The 18444-nt window shown below is 34.9% G+C and overlaps 1 protein-coding gene across 2 annotated transcripts in view; it reads left to right on the forward strand.

Annotated features, from left to right (window-relative positions):
• LOC121419208 (acetyl-coenzyme A synthetase 2-like, mitochondrial) overlaps positions 1–18444 on the forward strand; it is a 32417-nt gene that overhangs the window by 10173 nt on the left and 3800 nt on the right. Inside the window, exons 2-14 of one of the 2 annotated variants that reach the window (XM_041613565.1) lie at positions 1514–1610; positions 3920–4066; positions 4590–4642; positions 5258–5433; positions 5815–5967; positions 10784–10931; positions 11745–11882; positions 14718–14810; positions 15329–15438; positions 16043–16169; positions 16429–16556; positions 17612–17675; positions 18095–18216. In XM_041613565.1, the coding sequence (XP_041469499.1) occupies positions 1514–1610; positions 3920–4066; positions 4590–4642; positions 5258–5433; positions 5815–5967; positions 10784–10931; positions 11745–11882; positions 14718–14810; positions 15329–15438; positions 16043–16169; positions 16429–16556; positions 17612–17675; positions 18095–18216 (1556 nt within the window). Of the gene's footprint in view, positions 1–1513; positions 1611–3919; positions 4067–4589; positions 4643–5257; positions 5434–5814; positions 5968–10783; positions 10932–11744; positions 11883–14717; positions 14811–15328; positions 15439–16042; positions 16170–16428; positions 16557–17611; positions 17676–18094; positions 18217–18444 lie in introns of those variants that run through there. The other variant, XM_041613566.1, reaches the window with a different exon arrangement.

Here is an 18444-nt window from a genome sequence, read left to right on the forward strand (position 1 = left end):
ATATTTCTACATGTATGGGTACATTTGCCTCTGTTTAGTTTAATCTTTGTACCGGTTTCATTCTCAAGTAGTTTTTTGTTTATTTTTTTTTATAATTTGGAAAAATATTCTCTGAACACTTTTAAGCCAGCCAAAAATGTGTCATTTACTGATTTATAGTTAAGCAGTGTGATGTAACATTAAGAAAAAAGTAAATAGAATCAGATGAGGACTTTATTGCAACAAACAAGTTTTCATTAATTAAAATTGCATAAAAGGTGTATTTATATCTATTATGTTACCAGAGTAATCTGAAGATTCTGACACAAAGTTATCACTATCAGTCTACGCTGTCAATATTGAAACCATGAGGTCATAATTATTAAAAAAATAGATTGATTTATCTTTGAAGCCTTTAATTAGTTTGTGCTTTTCTTTTTGAAATTTATGCAGCTTCTAAATTTTATTCAAGGTGTAACCCACAACTGTATTTTACTTCTCCTCATTTCCTATACATCAGACAGTGACAATTTCAATCATGTTAATTTCATGTTTTACATCAATTGATTATACTAATTAGCTTAATTAGGTACCCTTTGAACTTAAAAGTTCAAATTTGACCCACTTATGATTGAAGAATAAGCTAGTGAGCCCCAAAACTATTACATATTTAGGTACTGTGATGTTATACATTTAGTTTCTTAATGAAATGAAAATTTATGCTCCCCTCGTCATGCTCCCCTCGTCTACCACCATGCAAAAATGGCCAATTGATGTTACATACATGTGTAATTGCTAATTACTGGTAAATGAAGTAATCTAAAGTATTTCTTTTTCTTTTAAGTAATTGGTATAAAGATTCCCTTTAATATGATACCAAATATACCCATGTAGCACATGTATTTCAAGTTTTATACCATTAATTATTTCTGTGCTTGTCGTGCAAATGTAACGATACCACCTATTTGCGGGCCCAACTTAAAATGCATGGCCATACCAAAATTACAAATTTAAGGCTCTGTCACATCATTCCGTGCAAGCAGTTGCGTGTGACTTGCGGCTAACTATTTTTGCTACCCGCAATTTGCCAGCAGGTCTCTGCATTGACAGTATCGTGCATTTGCCCGCAGAAATGCACGTAATTCTAATTTGCACGCAGAAAAGTTTTAACATGCAAAACTTTTTTGTGGGTGAGTTGCGGCAATAACTCACCCGTAAGGATTTCAGAGAACGATGTGACTGTTTGTGACAGGCCTTTAGATTTTTATTTCTTCAAGTGACCTAGATGTATTTACTACATGTATGTTCTTTTTCCCTTTGTTTTCTGATTTTTTTCAAGAATCTCTTTTCCTGATACTGTACATGTACAGTACATGTACATGTATATTTTATTTCCAAAATATAATTTGACCTCTGAATACATGTATGATGACAGTATACAAGTCACTTGAATACAATTTCATTTATTGGTCTCTTGGTAATATCAATGTTTTAATTACATGATTTTTTTCTCTTCCATTTCTTGTACACATAGTAAATTGCATCGATCGCCACAAGGAGGCTGCACCAGATCGAGTAGCTTTGATATGGGAGAAAGATGAGCCAAATCAAGCAGAAAAGATCACATACAAGTGAGTTCAAAGTATTAAAATGATATCAGTCCTTACTACATAGGCCTATGACACAGTCATTAATTATTAATTATTGATATGTATACATGTACTGTACATATTTGCTCATTTTTTGCTGATGCAAGAGGGAAAGCATACATGTATTTGCTCCAACTAACTATATTTTCTTGGCTTTGTTAGGCTTTTAACTTTGTATGATGATATACGATGGTATGAAGACAACATTTTCTTAACAAATGTGCATCTGACAAATTCAATATTGAAATCAGTGGTCATTCTTGTTTATAGATTGCAGTCAATTGATGAAATGCTGAGATCATTTAGTGTTAAATCTCTATGATGGCATACATGTACATGTAGGTAAAGATTGTCTGGCATTGACGTCACACAAGTCATGTGATCGTGCATACCCTTTTTTGAGAGATGAGCACAAGAAGCCTAAAAACTACAAAATCTTGTTATTTTTAATTTTGTTCAATTTAGAAAATTTCTTTTAAAAGATCAAGGCCAGAGAGGCATTTTGATGATTTCAAAGTCTTTATCAGTTGGGTTGCAGGGACCTTTTAATCTGAATATATCCAAGGTCAATCATTCATTATGGTTTATGGAATTTCTTTAATTTAGGAAAGTTATAAATCTTTTTGCAAAGCAAAAATTTGACTTACAAAAATATGTAAGTTTCTTCAGGAATGTTTGTACATAAGATATTGCTTGAATTAGGAAGTAGTACTTTCAATTACCAGATACTTTTTATGAAAATATGTGGTTCATGCACAATTGCATGCAGGTCTGCATGTATGAAATACACTGTATTGACTAGAAATGACCATGTTTTCCCCCATAGTGTAAGTAAGGAATGAACATTGTATAAACTTACCATTCAAAGAAGAATATTAATGCTCCAGTTGTTTTCTGCCCTCAATCACTCATCATATTTTATGCTCACTTCTAGTAGGATAGAAGTAATATTTCAAATTATTATACATTTGGAGAATTACACTGTACACATGTAGCTGAATCTGAGAGGGGACAACCCTCAAAATATTGTCTCAATTCATAAGTTCTCAGCAAAACTTTGAATAAAATATTTCTTGCTGCTGTGTTGAAATATCTCCACTTGTGAGGTGAAGGTCTCTTCCTGCCAAACCTCTAGTAATTCAAAATGTAGATAATAATTGCACAATAGCTGTTTTTCAATTATTTGAGAATGTAAAGGTTCAATAACCATAGACCAATTTCAACTTTGCATGTGCTTTAGAACTTACACTTGGCTCCATAATTCCTGGTTGGGGTGGAGTCTAATTTGAAAGCCAATAAATATCTGATTCCATGGCACACATTTTATGCTTCACTTGTGCCATGTTATGCCCAATATTTAAAGTGGTATTCTAGTCTGAAAATGATAAAATGTGAACAGATAAAGATAAATCAGACAAAGTAAACACTGAAAATTTGATCAAAATCGGACAAAGAATAACATAGTTATGCCATTTTAAGTATACATTAGTCCTTTAAAACAGTTTGAAGCATGTCTTCATGAATATTCAATGAGCAAACTGATGATGTCATGTCCTCACTTGTTCTTTTGTATCTTATTACCTGAAATTATGTCTATCAAATTTTTTTCCCCAAGAACTAAAAAAAATGGGTTGACAACTAATGAGATATTCATTGCTGCAATTACATGTAATTTCATTATGAGGAGACATATCATTCACACATGTCTGAAAAAAATGAAATGAATATGGTTTCATATAGTAACATGAGAAAAAGGAAAGTGGGGATGTGATATCACCAGCCCACCAAATGAATATTCATACCACATGCATTCACAATATATTGCAAAATTTTAAAATTCAATAACTTCATTATTTGTTATCAGATTTTGATGAAATATACAGCATTTTTCCAGTGGTTGATATTTCTTATCTTGTATTGTTTATAAATACGGAAATGTATCATCCTTTGCAATTTTTTTTGCCAGATAAATACTACTAATTATAAAATAAAGTGGGGCCAAGATAGTTCAAGTACCTAAATTTCTCATAGTTTACAAATAAGGGAATCTCCCCAGTTTAGAGAGCTTGATGCACAGAGAAAGCATTTTTTGTGTCTTATACATGATTTTCACTTCTGTTTGATATAACAACATACTATGTTGAAGATATTTTTCCAAGGCCTACTTCTAAGTCTGATTTGTAGGTAACTTAAATATTGTCTCTTTGTAAATTTTAAATTCATATGAATATGCATTTTAAGTCAAGCCATACATGTATGCAATATTTCTAGAATATCTCTTTTTTTTACAGGCAACTTTATGAGATGACAAATCAACTTGCCAACTCCCTCCGTCGCCATGGTGTAAAGCGAGGTGATCGAGTCGCTATCTATATGCCTGTTTCTCCACTTACAGTAGCTGCTATGTTAGCATGTGCAAGGATAGGGGCTATTCACAGGTAGATTAGAAGTTCATTCATGGCACACAATGTTGTTTCTTGAAAAAGGAGATTGCACCAACCTGAAATTGAAACAATTCTAAGAAAACAATGTGTTTCAAGGATAATACAGAAAATTTTAATCAGTTGGGAGTGATAATTGAATAATTTTCAAGCTTCAACCAAACTTGTGTGTTTTAAGATTTGTCGATTTTGTGAATGCTCTCATTACATGTATTTTAGTGATTTATTTCAGATTTGTCAAATATACAAAGCTTGTCTCACTGTATTAAAAAGGAGAATCCATGCATGAGTGTTGCATGATACATGTAGTTCATATAGATATCATTTTTTTAGGTTATTTTCAGGTATATTCCATGTATGTTCATATTGCATTTAATCAACTTTCTTACTCTTTACTCCCAACCGTTGTGAATTACATGAATGGGTTTTTTAAGTTGCAATAGAGAAACACTTCCGGAATTAATGTAAATATTCAATATTTATCTTGAACCGCCCCCTTTCTGTCATATCTCTTGTACAGTGTTGTCTTTGCAGGGTTCAGCGCTGAAGCTCTTGCTAGCAGAATCATTGATGGTAAGAATTCTATTATGCATTAAAACACATATTGGTAGAAACAAACATAGGTTGAACAATTTTGGTGATTTCAAGTTTGATGCTTGTTTTGGAAGCACAATTGCCATCCCAACTTTCCCCATCCAATCTTAGCTTAGACATTTGTCAAAATCGCATAATTGATTGTTCAACGCCTAGTGATACTTATCCCAAGACCAGTCTAAGTTTTATTTGGTTTAGTGCTGATTAAAAGGATATTAGCACCCAGGCTTGTTAGCACCAAGCATCAGCACCAAATTCGAAATCACCCAGTGTAAACTTGCTTGAAATGAGCTGTTCCAGATACACTTCGGAACAACAATAGAAATTGGTCAACTACAAGTATGCACTAATGTTCAAACTATATGAATCATATATTAGACATATACTTGATTGAATAAAAGCTTTGATTAATGCTGAAAACCAGCTTTAATTTAATTTCATTCACTAATAGAAGTTAAAAGATCAATGGGTAAACATACTATTTATCAAAATCCATTAACAAAAACCAGAGTCAATAAGAACTGATTAATTTAAGGTAAAGAGTCACCTGAGCCTTACCAAGATTTGACAGTGCTATTTTTCTTTTATATGCAGCTGGTGTAGAGACAGTTTTGACCACTGACCAGGCTGTACGTGGCGGGAAGGTCATTGACCTCAAGGCTACTGTAGACAAGGCCATGGAGCAATGTCCAAAGGTCAAACGAGTATTTGTTTCTAAGAGGACAGGAGCTGATGTCCCAATGTATGAGAGAGATATACCAATGGAAGAGGTGACCTTTTTTTTTTACTGTGAAAGAAAAATAAAAATAGAGATGAATTCTTCTAGTGAATTAGGGAACAGTTTGCACTATGTTATATGCAGGATCCTTGCCACCCATCCTGTCTATTTTGTCCTGTGTTACATGATAATTTTAATCGCCTGTACTAGAATTTTCCTACATGAACAGTAGTCACAATGTCCATATTTGTGTAAGAAGTGTGGGATTCGCAAAAGATGGTTGGAGCATAGAAAAAAAAAGAGATCCCTTTTTGCATGAGAAAAAAATAACAGTTATTTATTACATGTTTTAGTAAATGAATTCTACATGCAAGTAAAGATTTTAGATGTGAACAAACAATTAATGCATCCACTTTTCTTTCATACATTCCAGGCCATGGCTCATGAATCAACAGAATGTGAGCCAGAAGTGATGAGCAGCGAAGATCTTCTCTTTATGCTTTATACATCAGGATCTACAGGGTCTGCTAAAGGTCTCTCTCATTCTCAAGCTGGCTACCTACTCTATGCCAGTCTGACCCATAAGGTAGATATAAAGATCGCCTAAAGGTCTCTCTCATTCTCAAGCTGGCTACCTACTCTATGCCAGTCTAACCCATAAGGTCACCCAAAGGTCTCTCTCATTCTCAAGCTGGCCAGCTTCTCTATGCCAGTCTGACCCATAAGGTCACCCAAGGTCTCTGTCATTCTCTAGCCTGCTACCTACTCTATGCCAGTCTGACCCATAAGGTAGATATAAAGATCGCCTAAAGGTCTCTCATTCTCAAGCTGGTTACCTACTTTATGCCAGTCTGACCCATAAGGTAGATATAAAGATCGCCTAAAGGTCTCTCTCATTCTCAAGTTGGTTACCTACTTTATGCCAGTCTGACCCATAAGGTAGATATAAAGTTCGCCTAAAGGTCTCTCTCATTCTCAAGCTGGTTACCTACTTTATGCCAGTCTGACCCATAAGGTAGATATAAAGATCGCCTAAAGGTCTCTCTCATTCTCAAGCTGGTTACCTGCATGTACTCTATGCCAGTCTGACCCATAAGGTAGATATGAAGATCGCCTAAAGGTCTCTCTCATTCTCAAGCTGGTTACCTACTTTATGCCAGTCTGACCCATAAGGTAGATATAAAGATCGCCTAAAGGTCTCTCATTCTCAAGCTGGTTACCTACTTTATGCCAGTCTGACCCATAAGGTAGATATAAAGATCGCCTAAAGGTCTCTCTCATTCTCAAGCTGGTTACCTACTTTATGCCAGTCTGACCCATAAGGTAGATATAAAGATCGCCTAAAGGTCTCTCTCATTCTCAAGCTGGCTACCTACTCTATGCCAGTCTGACCCATAAGGTAGATATAAAGATCGCCTAAAGGTCTCTCTCATTCTCAAGCTGGCTACCTACTCTATGACAGTCTGACCCATAAGGTAGATATAAAGATAGCCTAAAGGTCTCTCTCATTCTCAAGCTGGTTACCTACTTTATGCCAGTCTGACCCATAAGGTAGATATAAAGATCGCCTAAAGGTCTCTCTCATTCTCAAGCTGGCTACCTACTCTATGCCAGTCTGACCAATAAGGTAGATATAAAGATCGCCTAAAGGTCTCTCTCATTCTCAAGCTGGTTACCTACTTTATGCCAGTCTGACCCATAAGGTAGATATAAAGATCGCCTAAAGGTCTCTCTCATTCTCAAGCTGGCTACCTACTCTATGCCAGTCTGACCTATAAGGTAGATATAAAGATCGCCTAAAGGTCTCTCTCATTCTCAAGCTGGTTACCTACATGTACTCTATGCCAGTCTGACCCATAAGGTAGATATAAAGATCGCCTAAAGGTCTCTCTCATTCTCAAGCTGGCTACCTACTCTATGCCAGTCTGACCCATAAGGTAGATATAAAGATCGCCTAAAGGTCTCTCTCATTCTCAAGCTGGTTACCTACTCTATGCTAGTCTAACTCATATGGTAGATGTAAAGATCGCCTCAAGCTGGCTACCTATTCTATGCCAGTCTGACCCATAAGGTCACCCAAAGTCTCTGTCATTCTCAAGCTGGCTACCTACTCTATGCCAGTCTGACCCATAAGGTAGATATAAAGATCGCCTAAAGATCTCTCTCATTCTCAAGCTAGTTACCTACTCTATGCTAGTCTAACTCATATGGTAGATGTAAAGATAGCATAAAGGTTTTTCTTGTTCTTAAGCTGGTTACCTAATTTATTAAAGTCTTACTCATAAGGTAGATATAAGGATCATCTAAAGGTCTCTCTCTCTCATTCTCAGGCTGGTTACCTACTCGATGCCAGTCTATCTCTTAAGTTATATATTAAGATCACCTAAAGGTTTATCTCATTCTTAAGAAAAATACCTATCTATGCCAGTCTAAGCCATAAAGGTAGATATAATAAACCTGTCTTGTTCCTCTTTTGATTAGCGGTGCTCAGGTATTCGGTTCTGAAATCATTCAACATTTTGTAAGTGTTTTCAACCAAAAGTCATAGATTTATGATTTATTTCATGTTTATAATCGAAAGAGATTCCATGAAAGATTTCATTGAAAATAAAAAACAAAGAAATAAGGAATAAAAAAACAATGATATAAAGAGGAAATTAATTATGTTTTGGAAATTTTTTTTTTAGATATTTGTTAAAAATCCAGTCAGAAGTATTATTTTCCTCCCAAATCAGCTTTCTACTTGCTGTTTACAGTGAGTTCAAGACAAAAACCTGATTTCGTACCCTTATTTGCATAAAAATGATTACTTCATACATATGAAAAATATTTTAATGGAAAATTTTACACTATGGTCTTGTAGTTTACACCTAGTTCTACAGGTGAGCAAATTTTCACGGTGATCGGCAGCCGAGACCTGAAGGTGGGGGGGGGGGGGGGTCAATCCCCTGGTCTGAAATTACCCAGTCAAAATAGCTTGGATTAACAGGGACATGCTACAATGTCCTTATACTCATACACTGAGTGTGCTATATTGAAGGTAACAGGTTTGCCATGACACCTAGTACAAGGCTCCACATTAACTTTTTTTGGTGGTGGCCCGTTCGGGCCACCAAAACCTTCAAATAATTTTTTTTGGTGGCCCATTAGTAAAGTTTGGTGGCCCGAAAAATATAAAGAAAAACATTAATTAAAAATGAATAAAACAAACTGAAATATTCTGCAGTCACTACCACGTACCACTCTTCTTTGTACATCTTGTATGTAAATTGTGCTTGCTGTTATTTTGTGGTAATATATAAATTGTTCTATCATTGTGAATATGAAATGATTGTAAAGAATTGAAAAAAAAAGAAAATGTAAGAAAAATGAATAAGACAAAATTATCAGAAAAAATGGGGAAAATTATTATTATTATTCAGTAGAAACATGTTCTTTAATCAGGCATATTCAATGGGAAGGGGTATAAATGGTTTAATCACTGTAAAAAATGACAGAAAAAAAAAAGAAAACGGCAAGTTATCTGGAAAAAACAGTGAGAAAATTCCTTCCCTATTTTTGACAAAATGATGGAAAAATTCACATTTCATATCAATAAAATGCCTTCCCAAGTATTTACTTCCTTAAGAGTGGTTTAAGAAGTCATTTATAAACAAGAAAGAAAGAAGCTGTCTATACAAGACAGCTTCGAAAATAAACCAAATATCAACATACATACAAATGCACATGTGGGACTGTGATGTACTCACCTATGTGTTTTATGTGTATTAATGCATTTGGAAATCGGTCTTTTTGAGTCAAAACAGAGGTCATAATTCCTCCTTTTAATGCTTGCGAATTATCAGGTTTCAGTAATATGGACTGTAGAAGGGCATGTCATTGGTGTAAAATGTGACTTTGACGTAGATTTTCAAAGTTCTGGGGAAGATTTCTTAGCAGTAACATTTCGCATCGCAGCTCCCTGAGTCTGAATAGTCTGCTAGCGCACAGCCAGCTGCAGTGGTTTCACGCATGCAAAGCTCAGCCAGACAGCCGGCTGAATAATAGTTACTGTATGCTAGCGGTAGGCCTACATACTGTCATGACTGTGCAATCTTTGTGTGTGTATTTGTGTGTAGATTGACAAAAAAGGCGCATGACGAATTGACTTGCAAATTGAACTGTAGAAAGTTGATAAATGTATGCAAAATCGGGAGAAAAATTGGGCTACTTTGAAAATTATTGGTTGCCCGATTCGGGCCACCAAAACTTAACATTTTTTCAATAATGGTTGCCCGAGATGAATTTTTGGTGGCCCCGGGCCACCGGGCCACCGCTAATGTCGAGCCTTGACACCTAGTATCTGAGGTCAAAGTGTATTGTTTCCTCTTCTCTTAGCACTTTTTTTTGTAGACAAAACAGATATATACTTGTAAATACATTGTACATGTATATACTAGTACCATAAATAGAATTGCTGAAGGCCTGATTTTGTTCTGATATCAAAGTTTCATACAGTGACCTGTGATTGATTGCTAATTTTGTGTTATGGGTGTGCCATTCAATATGTGCAGTCTTCCATACCGGTTAGCCAAATATGTACTTTTAGAGGATAATATCAAATTCCATACTCCATTTACTGTAGAATCTAATCATTCTAGTGTATTATCATGGGAGGGTGGGAGAATGCATTATCAGTGTATTACAATGTATCTTCTGCAACAAATCCTTTTTGTGAATTAACATATCATAATTTTATGTTGAAGTTTATGTCTTTGTGTTTAAAAAGGGATGAGAATGTTTATTTCAATTTATTTTTTGTCTTTAGAGAGAAAGAAATTGAAGCTCTCAATGTTAAACTTAAAAACCTGAATTTTACAGCTTTATATCTTGTGTCAATTGTAAACAGTAAAAACAAGAGACTAATTACCTCTCTTTAATATTTGTAAGATTATGAGACATTTGACTCATGAAATTCTGCATAATGGTGCAAGCCCTTATTTTCAGTCTGAACTACGTATAAAAAGTTGTTCAATAAGAATTTATTGCATTTGATCATTCTACAATTCATTTAATCTTTTAGGGCTGACTGGAATTTAGTAATTCTACATGACTTAAAAAAAAATCATTAGGAACAAAATAATTCCTCTCATCTGATTCTTAATTGATACATTTTTATTGAAAAATTCCTCATTTCATTATATTTTTTACTTGAAGATTTGTGAATGTCAACCTTCTTTCTGTATCTACCTTTTCAGTCTATAATTTTTCAATCTTTGTGGCTCTCTCACAGCATTCTTTCTCTTTACTGTCTTTCATTTTCTATTTCTCTCTATGTGCCACCCCCCCCCCCCTCTCTCTTTCTCATTTTTTTTTTCAATAAACTTAATTCATTTCCTTTTTCCTTTTCATACACTGTTTAGTTTGTATTTGACTACCAGCCTGGTGACATCTATGCATGTGTTGCTGATGTAGGGTGGATCACCGGACACAGCTATGTAGTATATGGTCCTCTCAGTAATGGTGCCACTACTGTCTTGTTTGAAAGTATTCCAACCTATCCTGATCCAGGTACACTATCCTTCAACTTCAAATTTAAAAGGAAAAATGCTCACAAGATGTAAAACATGTCATGCTGAAATCATTATCAAATTTTGTAAATATTTGGTCATATCTCTGTTGTCCGTATACATTATCATTAAAACAGAATATATTGTTTGAATAATTACTTTGGAAAAAGAAATACATTGGTGAAATTTTTTAAGGCAGTGTCACCAGTTCAATCCCATTTTTGCCAATTTCAGTCAGTCGGCAAGCCCTGAAAAAGTGGCTTCTTTTATCCAAGTGATATTCATGACTAAAGGGTTTTTGCATTATTAATGAGCTTGGTGCGAACCAAAACACCTCTTTTTATTCGGCCATTGCTGCTGTAAATATTGGCCAAATTTCATGTATTTGGTATCTTTGTAAAGAAGAAGAATCATTCTTTTAGGTCATGTGTTTGGATTTTTAAAAGAATGTTGTAATATAGGGAAAACTTTTGATATAAAACATGAAACAAAAAAGATAAATGACTAGAAAAGGGAAGCCTACTATCTATATAAATTATATAACAAAAATGACTTATTTATTGATACTCTCTTGAAATAGGTAAGTTTTTAGTTTAGTTTTGAAGAAGGTAATAGATAATGCATTATCAACATATTTGAACATTTATAGATAAAAGTACATTGTAAGGGCATCCTGTGTATGTCAAATAAAAGTTGCCCAATATTCTAAACGTGAGTTGATTGATATTTTTAAAATCCAATCTTAGAATACTCAGTGCTGCATTGTTTAACACATTCAAAGTAAAAATTTATTTCTTATTCACTTATCTCACAGGAAGGTACTGGGAGATGGTCGAAAGGTTAAAGGTCAACCAGATTTATGTAGCCCCTACAGCTGTGAGGTTACTACTTAAATCAGGAGACTCTTATGTGACCAAGTATGATAGATCAACATTAAGAACATTAGGATGTGGTAAGTTGGGCTTATCTTTCATGAACCTACTAGGACCAAACGGGTGTTTCATAAAGCTGTTCATAAGTTAAGAGCAACTTTAAAGGCCCCCTCACACCTAACCGAATTGCATGAAATATGCCTTGCGAAGGCTGACAAAAGGCATTTTTTTTTTTTCATTTTCAATGGTAACTGATACATGTAGTAAATCATATTTACCCTTCGTGTTTAGGTTCGTACATCTTATGAACTAATAGCTGCGATTTTATAAATTCGTGTGGAAATTTTGAACATGTTCAAAAATTTCCCGACGAATTGAAAAATCGTTGGTCATCTGTTTGAATTTGTATTTCTTATTTAGTCTGCTGTAAGCATTCGTTTATCATTCGTGTGTTTTTGTCATGCGTAGTCCCTCTTCGCGCTTTTGCCAAAGTGGACCGATCTCGAATGAACTCGTAATGAAGCAACACGATGACACAACGAACAAGATTGCCTGATCTATTCCCTCATCTTCGTTTCTAATCTCACACCATATCAAACCATTGCTCACTGTTCCTTTGTCTCATTGGGTTATATCTAACCCTGAGTCGAATCGATTTTAAAATCGGTGTTCGATCGATGTCATCGAACACCGGTGCAGATTTTGCAAAATCGGTGCATCGAAAAAAAAAAAAAAAATACGTCGGCCGGCCGATTCGTTTGGTTTACACAATCAATCATCAAAATATCAGTAATGTCCAACTTTACTACTACTTACTTGATTTCTATTGCCCCCAAAATGAAACCGAATGAGTAATTATGATGCTATTCACCATTAATTTGAAGTTTATTTCGATCATAGTTCGAGTCTTACTCGTCTGCTCGTGCCGAGATAATTTATGCACGATGAATTCATGAATGGAAGTCATGGCCATCGATCGTGCATGCGCAGTACTGTTCTTTAATCAAACCAGAAAATGGCCGGAAATTGACGCGATCAACGTAAAATAAATCTTGCTTTCATGAACAATATTAAAATCATGACCATAGAACATTATTTAATCGTAATATTTAACAATAATTTGCATATGATAATCATTAATATGAATTTAGAGCTTGATGTGAAACGTTTGTATTTCGTTTCAATTTTCAATGGCGGACATCTCATGACGATCGACTTGACTTCTTGAGTCGAGCTAGTGCACTTGTCTAAAAAAAATAATCATCACGTCAGGATTGATTCTTGAACATTGTCTACATGCAAAAACTCTGTTCAAGTTCGTAATATCACCATATAATATCATTTTACATGACAAAACAGAGAAAATTGCGTTTGATATTTTTTCCCATCAATTTGAAGCTAGTTTGTGCCCAACTTTGGGCTCTGATTTCATGAATGGGAAAATATGTCATACGTCATCAAACACGCATGCGCATTGTGCTTATTTTCTCGGAGCTTGGAGACGTCCAGAGATGGAACAATAGAAATAATCCCAGTATTATTTCTTCCATATGAACATAACATACTTTGCTGACATCGTCAATATTCTTAGTATGACCATAAAATCTTGTTAAATCGTAATAATTTAGATGAATTTAGGGCTCGATTCGAAACATTCGTATTTATTTTGATCGCATGCTCAATTGCGTCTAAAAAACTGGATTGTCATTATCAGGATTAATTCTCGAACATCGTCATAACTCATATTCCACAATCTTTCCTCACAATCGTTATATCAGCATTGAATAGCAATTCAAATGACCATCCAGAGAAAATTACGTATTTATTCCCATAAATTTATTTGGAGCTCATTTTGGATCCAACTACACAATCTCAGGCAAGTTACAGCGCTCTCCGTTGATTGCAATTGTTTGCTGGCGCTGACGTCAAGCACGCCTGTCGTTTCGGGAGGGTGAGTGTACGGAGCTGCGGACGGGGCTAGTGAATGGACTGCGAATGCTAGTTGACCGAAAATCATTCGGATCGACTCTGCGTGATTCATGTCTTTATTATTGTTTCATTTTAAACTTATATGTTGTCATCTGCAAATATCGTTGAAGATATTTTGGGAAGAATTCTGCTTTGGTCCCCGGCCTTTTTTGTGTGTTTTGTGATCATGGAAAATACAAACGAACTTTGCTCTGTCATCTGCTTGTGCAACGCTCACCCGGCCAACGCCAGCGCATACCGTCAGTGCGTAGTGCATATGCAAAGCGCATCGCATCGACGCAAAAACAAAAGACTAAATTTTCCCCGCCTTCAATATTCGATGCATCGATGTTCGATCGAATTAGAGCTGTCGAACACCGGTTTTCAAAATAATCGATATGACTCAGGCTTAGTTATATCAACCCTTCGCTCGCCTTCGGCAGCAATTTTCTCAAAGAAGTGAACCGAAAAATCAATATCCTTTGCATGTCACATTTGCCAATAGTTACTGATCGCATGATTTGATGGAAATTTTTGTTGAATTCGCGTGCATTTCATTCATTTTCCCAGTCGTCACTCTTTGTCCGCCTACATTCGGTCAGGTGTGAGGGGGCTTTAAGAACGATTGGTGAACCTTTCTTAAGCACTAAATAATCACCAATGAACATTTAATGGTAAATATATCATTTACCACAAGAAAAGAAGATCACCACTCATTCTTAAAGTCACTCTTAACTTACGAAGAGCTTTATGAAACGGCCCCCTGCATGGGTAATAGTGTGAAAGCATTCAGATACCATAACCATTTTATGAAATTAGGTGATTTTATTACAGTGTTGAGTGGTGACTTATCAAATAACATCCAGAATTCAGCGAAGTTTTGGCAAATCAAGATGATGAAATTATTTAATTTAAATGTTTTTCTTTTTTTGTTTTGTTCCAATCAGTTGGTGAACCACTTAACCATGAAGCATGGGACTGGTATAACAATGTTGTAGGAGAAGGACGTTGCTCATTAGCTGATACATGGTGGCAGACAGGTAAGATAAAGTAACATGTCTAATCACTAATGCCAGAGTGTTTGAAGCAATGCAAATGTTGATTTCAACTGATTTCTTCTTTGTATTGTATGAGAAATGTACTGTATACGGTATTACAAGAGTATATGTATGTCTTTCCCTGATGGAAAATGAAGATGGGATTCATGTTGCAAATGTTGTGTGATATCATAAACTTTTACATAGTATCTGTAACATATGAGATGCTATCAGTCATATGAATAAGCATGAATGTAAGCCCATAGACTATAGCCTGTAATCCATGCATAAAAAGTTATAAGCAATTGTATCAAGTGTATATGAAACATCCCAAGTTATGTCATGTCTTTTGTTAATCTTTTGAGATTAAACTTGCACTCTTTCTTTTAACTATGGAAGACATGCTTCATCAGATTATATTTAGTATTTAGTGCTCCAAAGATTTGTAAGATCAAATTTAGACATTCATAAGTATTCCAAACAAACGAATACCCTTTTAATAAATTTTCCTTTTTTTCCAGAGACCGGTGGTATATGCATCACTCCGCGCCCATCGGCACCCAATGCTGAAATAACAGGTGGTCCTATGCGCCCCTTCTTTGGAATTGAACCAGTTCTACTTGATGAAAAGGTAAATTAATAAGAGTTTTGTGTATGCTTTCTTTGGTAAGATATTTTCTACCAATAGACTTCATCATGTCATTGACAGAATGAATGATTTATTTACTGAACTATCGTATAAATGAATGAGTGGATGACTAAATGGATGACTTGACTGAATGAATAGATGGATGAATAACTTGATAATTACACCCTCATGAACCTATTACTCCTTTTGTTTGAACTGTACTCTTCTTCAAATGATGATGTATGTATTTCAAAATATGCTGTTCAATTCTTGTTTTCATAATCTTTGAACTTCCTAAGAATAAATTATCTTAATTTCTATAAAATTTGAAGGTTCCATAACATATCCTAAGCACTACATCATACAGTAACAATTTCTCTCATTGTCTTTCCCCTTCTAATCCTCCCATTCAGTATTTACAAAACAATAGGCAATTGGAGAAGGTGATGTGAAATTTTTGAAGTGACAGAGCAAGCAACTATCAATGGTCATTACTTTCGCTTTAAAAGCTACATTATCTGAAAGTGAATTGTGTGATGCCCCTTCAAGGGCTTTTCATTCCAAATTACAATCAATTGATAAATTATTATTCATGTCCATTCTACAGTGTCAGGAAATCACAGTGAACAATGAACCTGGAGCCCTTTGCATTCGTAGACCATGGCCTGGGATAGCTAGAACAATCTATGGCAATCACACTCGTTATCTAGAGACATATCTAAGTCCGTACCCTGGTAAGTTCCTGAACAAGATTCAAACCAAATCATCAAAAGAGTGTGTATTCCTATTAAATCATAATGTGCTCTTAAGAATCATGAAAAGTAGAGATGTTCAGATGTTTTCTGAACAAAGCTGAAGAAAACAATGTATTATTCTGACCCGATTCCATTTGTATGTCATTCATCATTTACAGGTAAATTAATTTATAGATCCCCCTCAGACTCTTTAGTTGATTGGTCTATTGCTAGCTTGATTCTTCTTCCTTTCCTTCAGGAGTTTATTTCTCTGGTGATGGTGCAATTCGAGATGATAAGGGTTATTACCACATCACTGGTAGAATGGATGATGTCATTAATGTCACGGGTCATCGCTTAGGAACAGCAGAGGTTGAGGATGCTATGGTGAGATCCTCCTCTTTTACAAGATTTTATCACAAGAGGTCCAAATATCTATGTGCATATATAACTGCAAGTGTTCCAGGATGGCAAAATATAGTCTAGCGCATGAAGTTGCAATCAACCTCTGAACCAGGAAAAGAATCCCAAACAGGCAATAAATAGATTACTATGATTGTAATTGGAGACATTGTTGCAAATAGTGAACACATAAAGTTCTAAATCTTCTTGCACTATAAAGTACGTATCAAAAAAAGTTTACACTTTGAAAAAGCCCTGAGAATTAAAAAATATACAAAATTTGGTTTATTTTTCACATATAATCTTAGGTTTGGGTCTCATCTAAGTAATTTTATGTAAATCACAGCTCAGTGTAAAGCAAATATCATCACGATGGCCTCGGTGTGTGGGGGAGGGGTGGGGCACAATGCACTCTTCGAAGTGTTTTGGGCAAGGAAACAAGTTTTAAAAAGGTAAAAGATATCTTCAAATTAATTTTACTAGCTAAATTCCACGTGCTCTTCATAAAAAAGATATCTTCAAATTAATTTTACTAGCTAAATTCCACTTGCTCTTCATAATTAAGGTCTACTTTTATTCGCATAATTATTTCAAAGTTATGCGCAAATCATTTTTCACTAACTTTTCAAAAGTAAGTCCTGCTCACTCAATCGAAAATATTTTTCGACAGTTATTTCGTCATTTGCTTAAATGGATCTGTACCAATGTTAAAATGTGGAAAAAATCGTCAGGATATTACAAATGAATAATTTTACAAGATTTGTTCTAAGTATAAACTTGTTTTTAATACGCACTGTAGTTTCAACTGCCTCCCAAAACAGTAATTACACTTTTATCAATTTAATTCTTTGACTTCTTAATGACCTCATTCAAATTGAAATGTGTAAATAAATAAAAATATCTGTATCATATTGTCTTACTACTTAATTCTTCAAGGACAAACATAATATTGATTTCACATTCATAAAGACTGAGGAGCTCAGTTTTTTTTTTGATGATAAATGACATTTAGTTATATCCAACTTTTCACTATTTCTTAGGATGAACATCCTGCAGTAGCAGAGACAGCTGTCGTAGGTTACCCACATGATATTAAAGGGGAAGGTATGAACTACAATATCAATAATCAAGTGTTTGATGACTTCTTGAGAGAGTATTTAATTATATTCTAATCTCCGGTAATAGCCTAATGGCTGATGATAGTTCACCTTAGTTGTGTGGGGTTTTTTTTCATATCAGAGCAATGCTTCATTCGTACATAATACTTGAACATTAAACTGCTCATGTATTTTTCTTTGTTGTTTTCTGTGATGGCAATGTTTTCATGTGAAAAGGTTAAAGCCACTTCGGGTTTTTATCATTCCTACATTAAATCATATATATATGATATCTGGCTAATTTTGTAATGTGTCTCAAAATTATTAAATGTAAGGATGTAATCATATCTCGGAGGTAAAATGGTGCTAATATTCTAAAACTTTTCTTACTTTCATTATACTCTTTTTGCACTTTACTCTGCTTAGGTGTATATGCATATGTGATTCTAAAGGATGATGTAACAACCAGTGAAGAGGATATCATCAAAGAATTAAAGGCTACAGTCAGGCAGAAGATTGCTGCTTATGCAGTTCCTGATATTATCCAGGTGAGAACCTATCATTATTAGAGGTGCTGTGGTTTGTTTTTGTCTCACCTGCATAGCAGAGTGAGACTATAGGCGCTGCTTTTCCGACGGCGGCGGCATCAACATCAAATCTTAACCTGTGGTTAAGTTTTTGAAATGACATCATAACTTAGAAAGTATATGGACCTAGTTCATGAAACTTGGCCATAAGGTTAATGAAGTATTACTGAACATCCTAGTAGAGTTTCA

The sequence above is a fragment of the Lytechinus variegatus genome, chromosome 7 (assembly GCF_018143015.1).
Source record: "Lytechinus variegatus isolate NC3 chromosome 7, Lvar_3.0, whole genome shotgun sequence".
NCBI lineage: Eukaryota > Metazoa > Echinodermata > Echinoidea > Temnopleuroida > Toxopneustidae > Lytechinus > Lytechinus variegatus.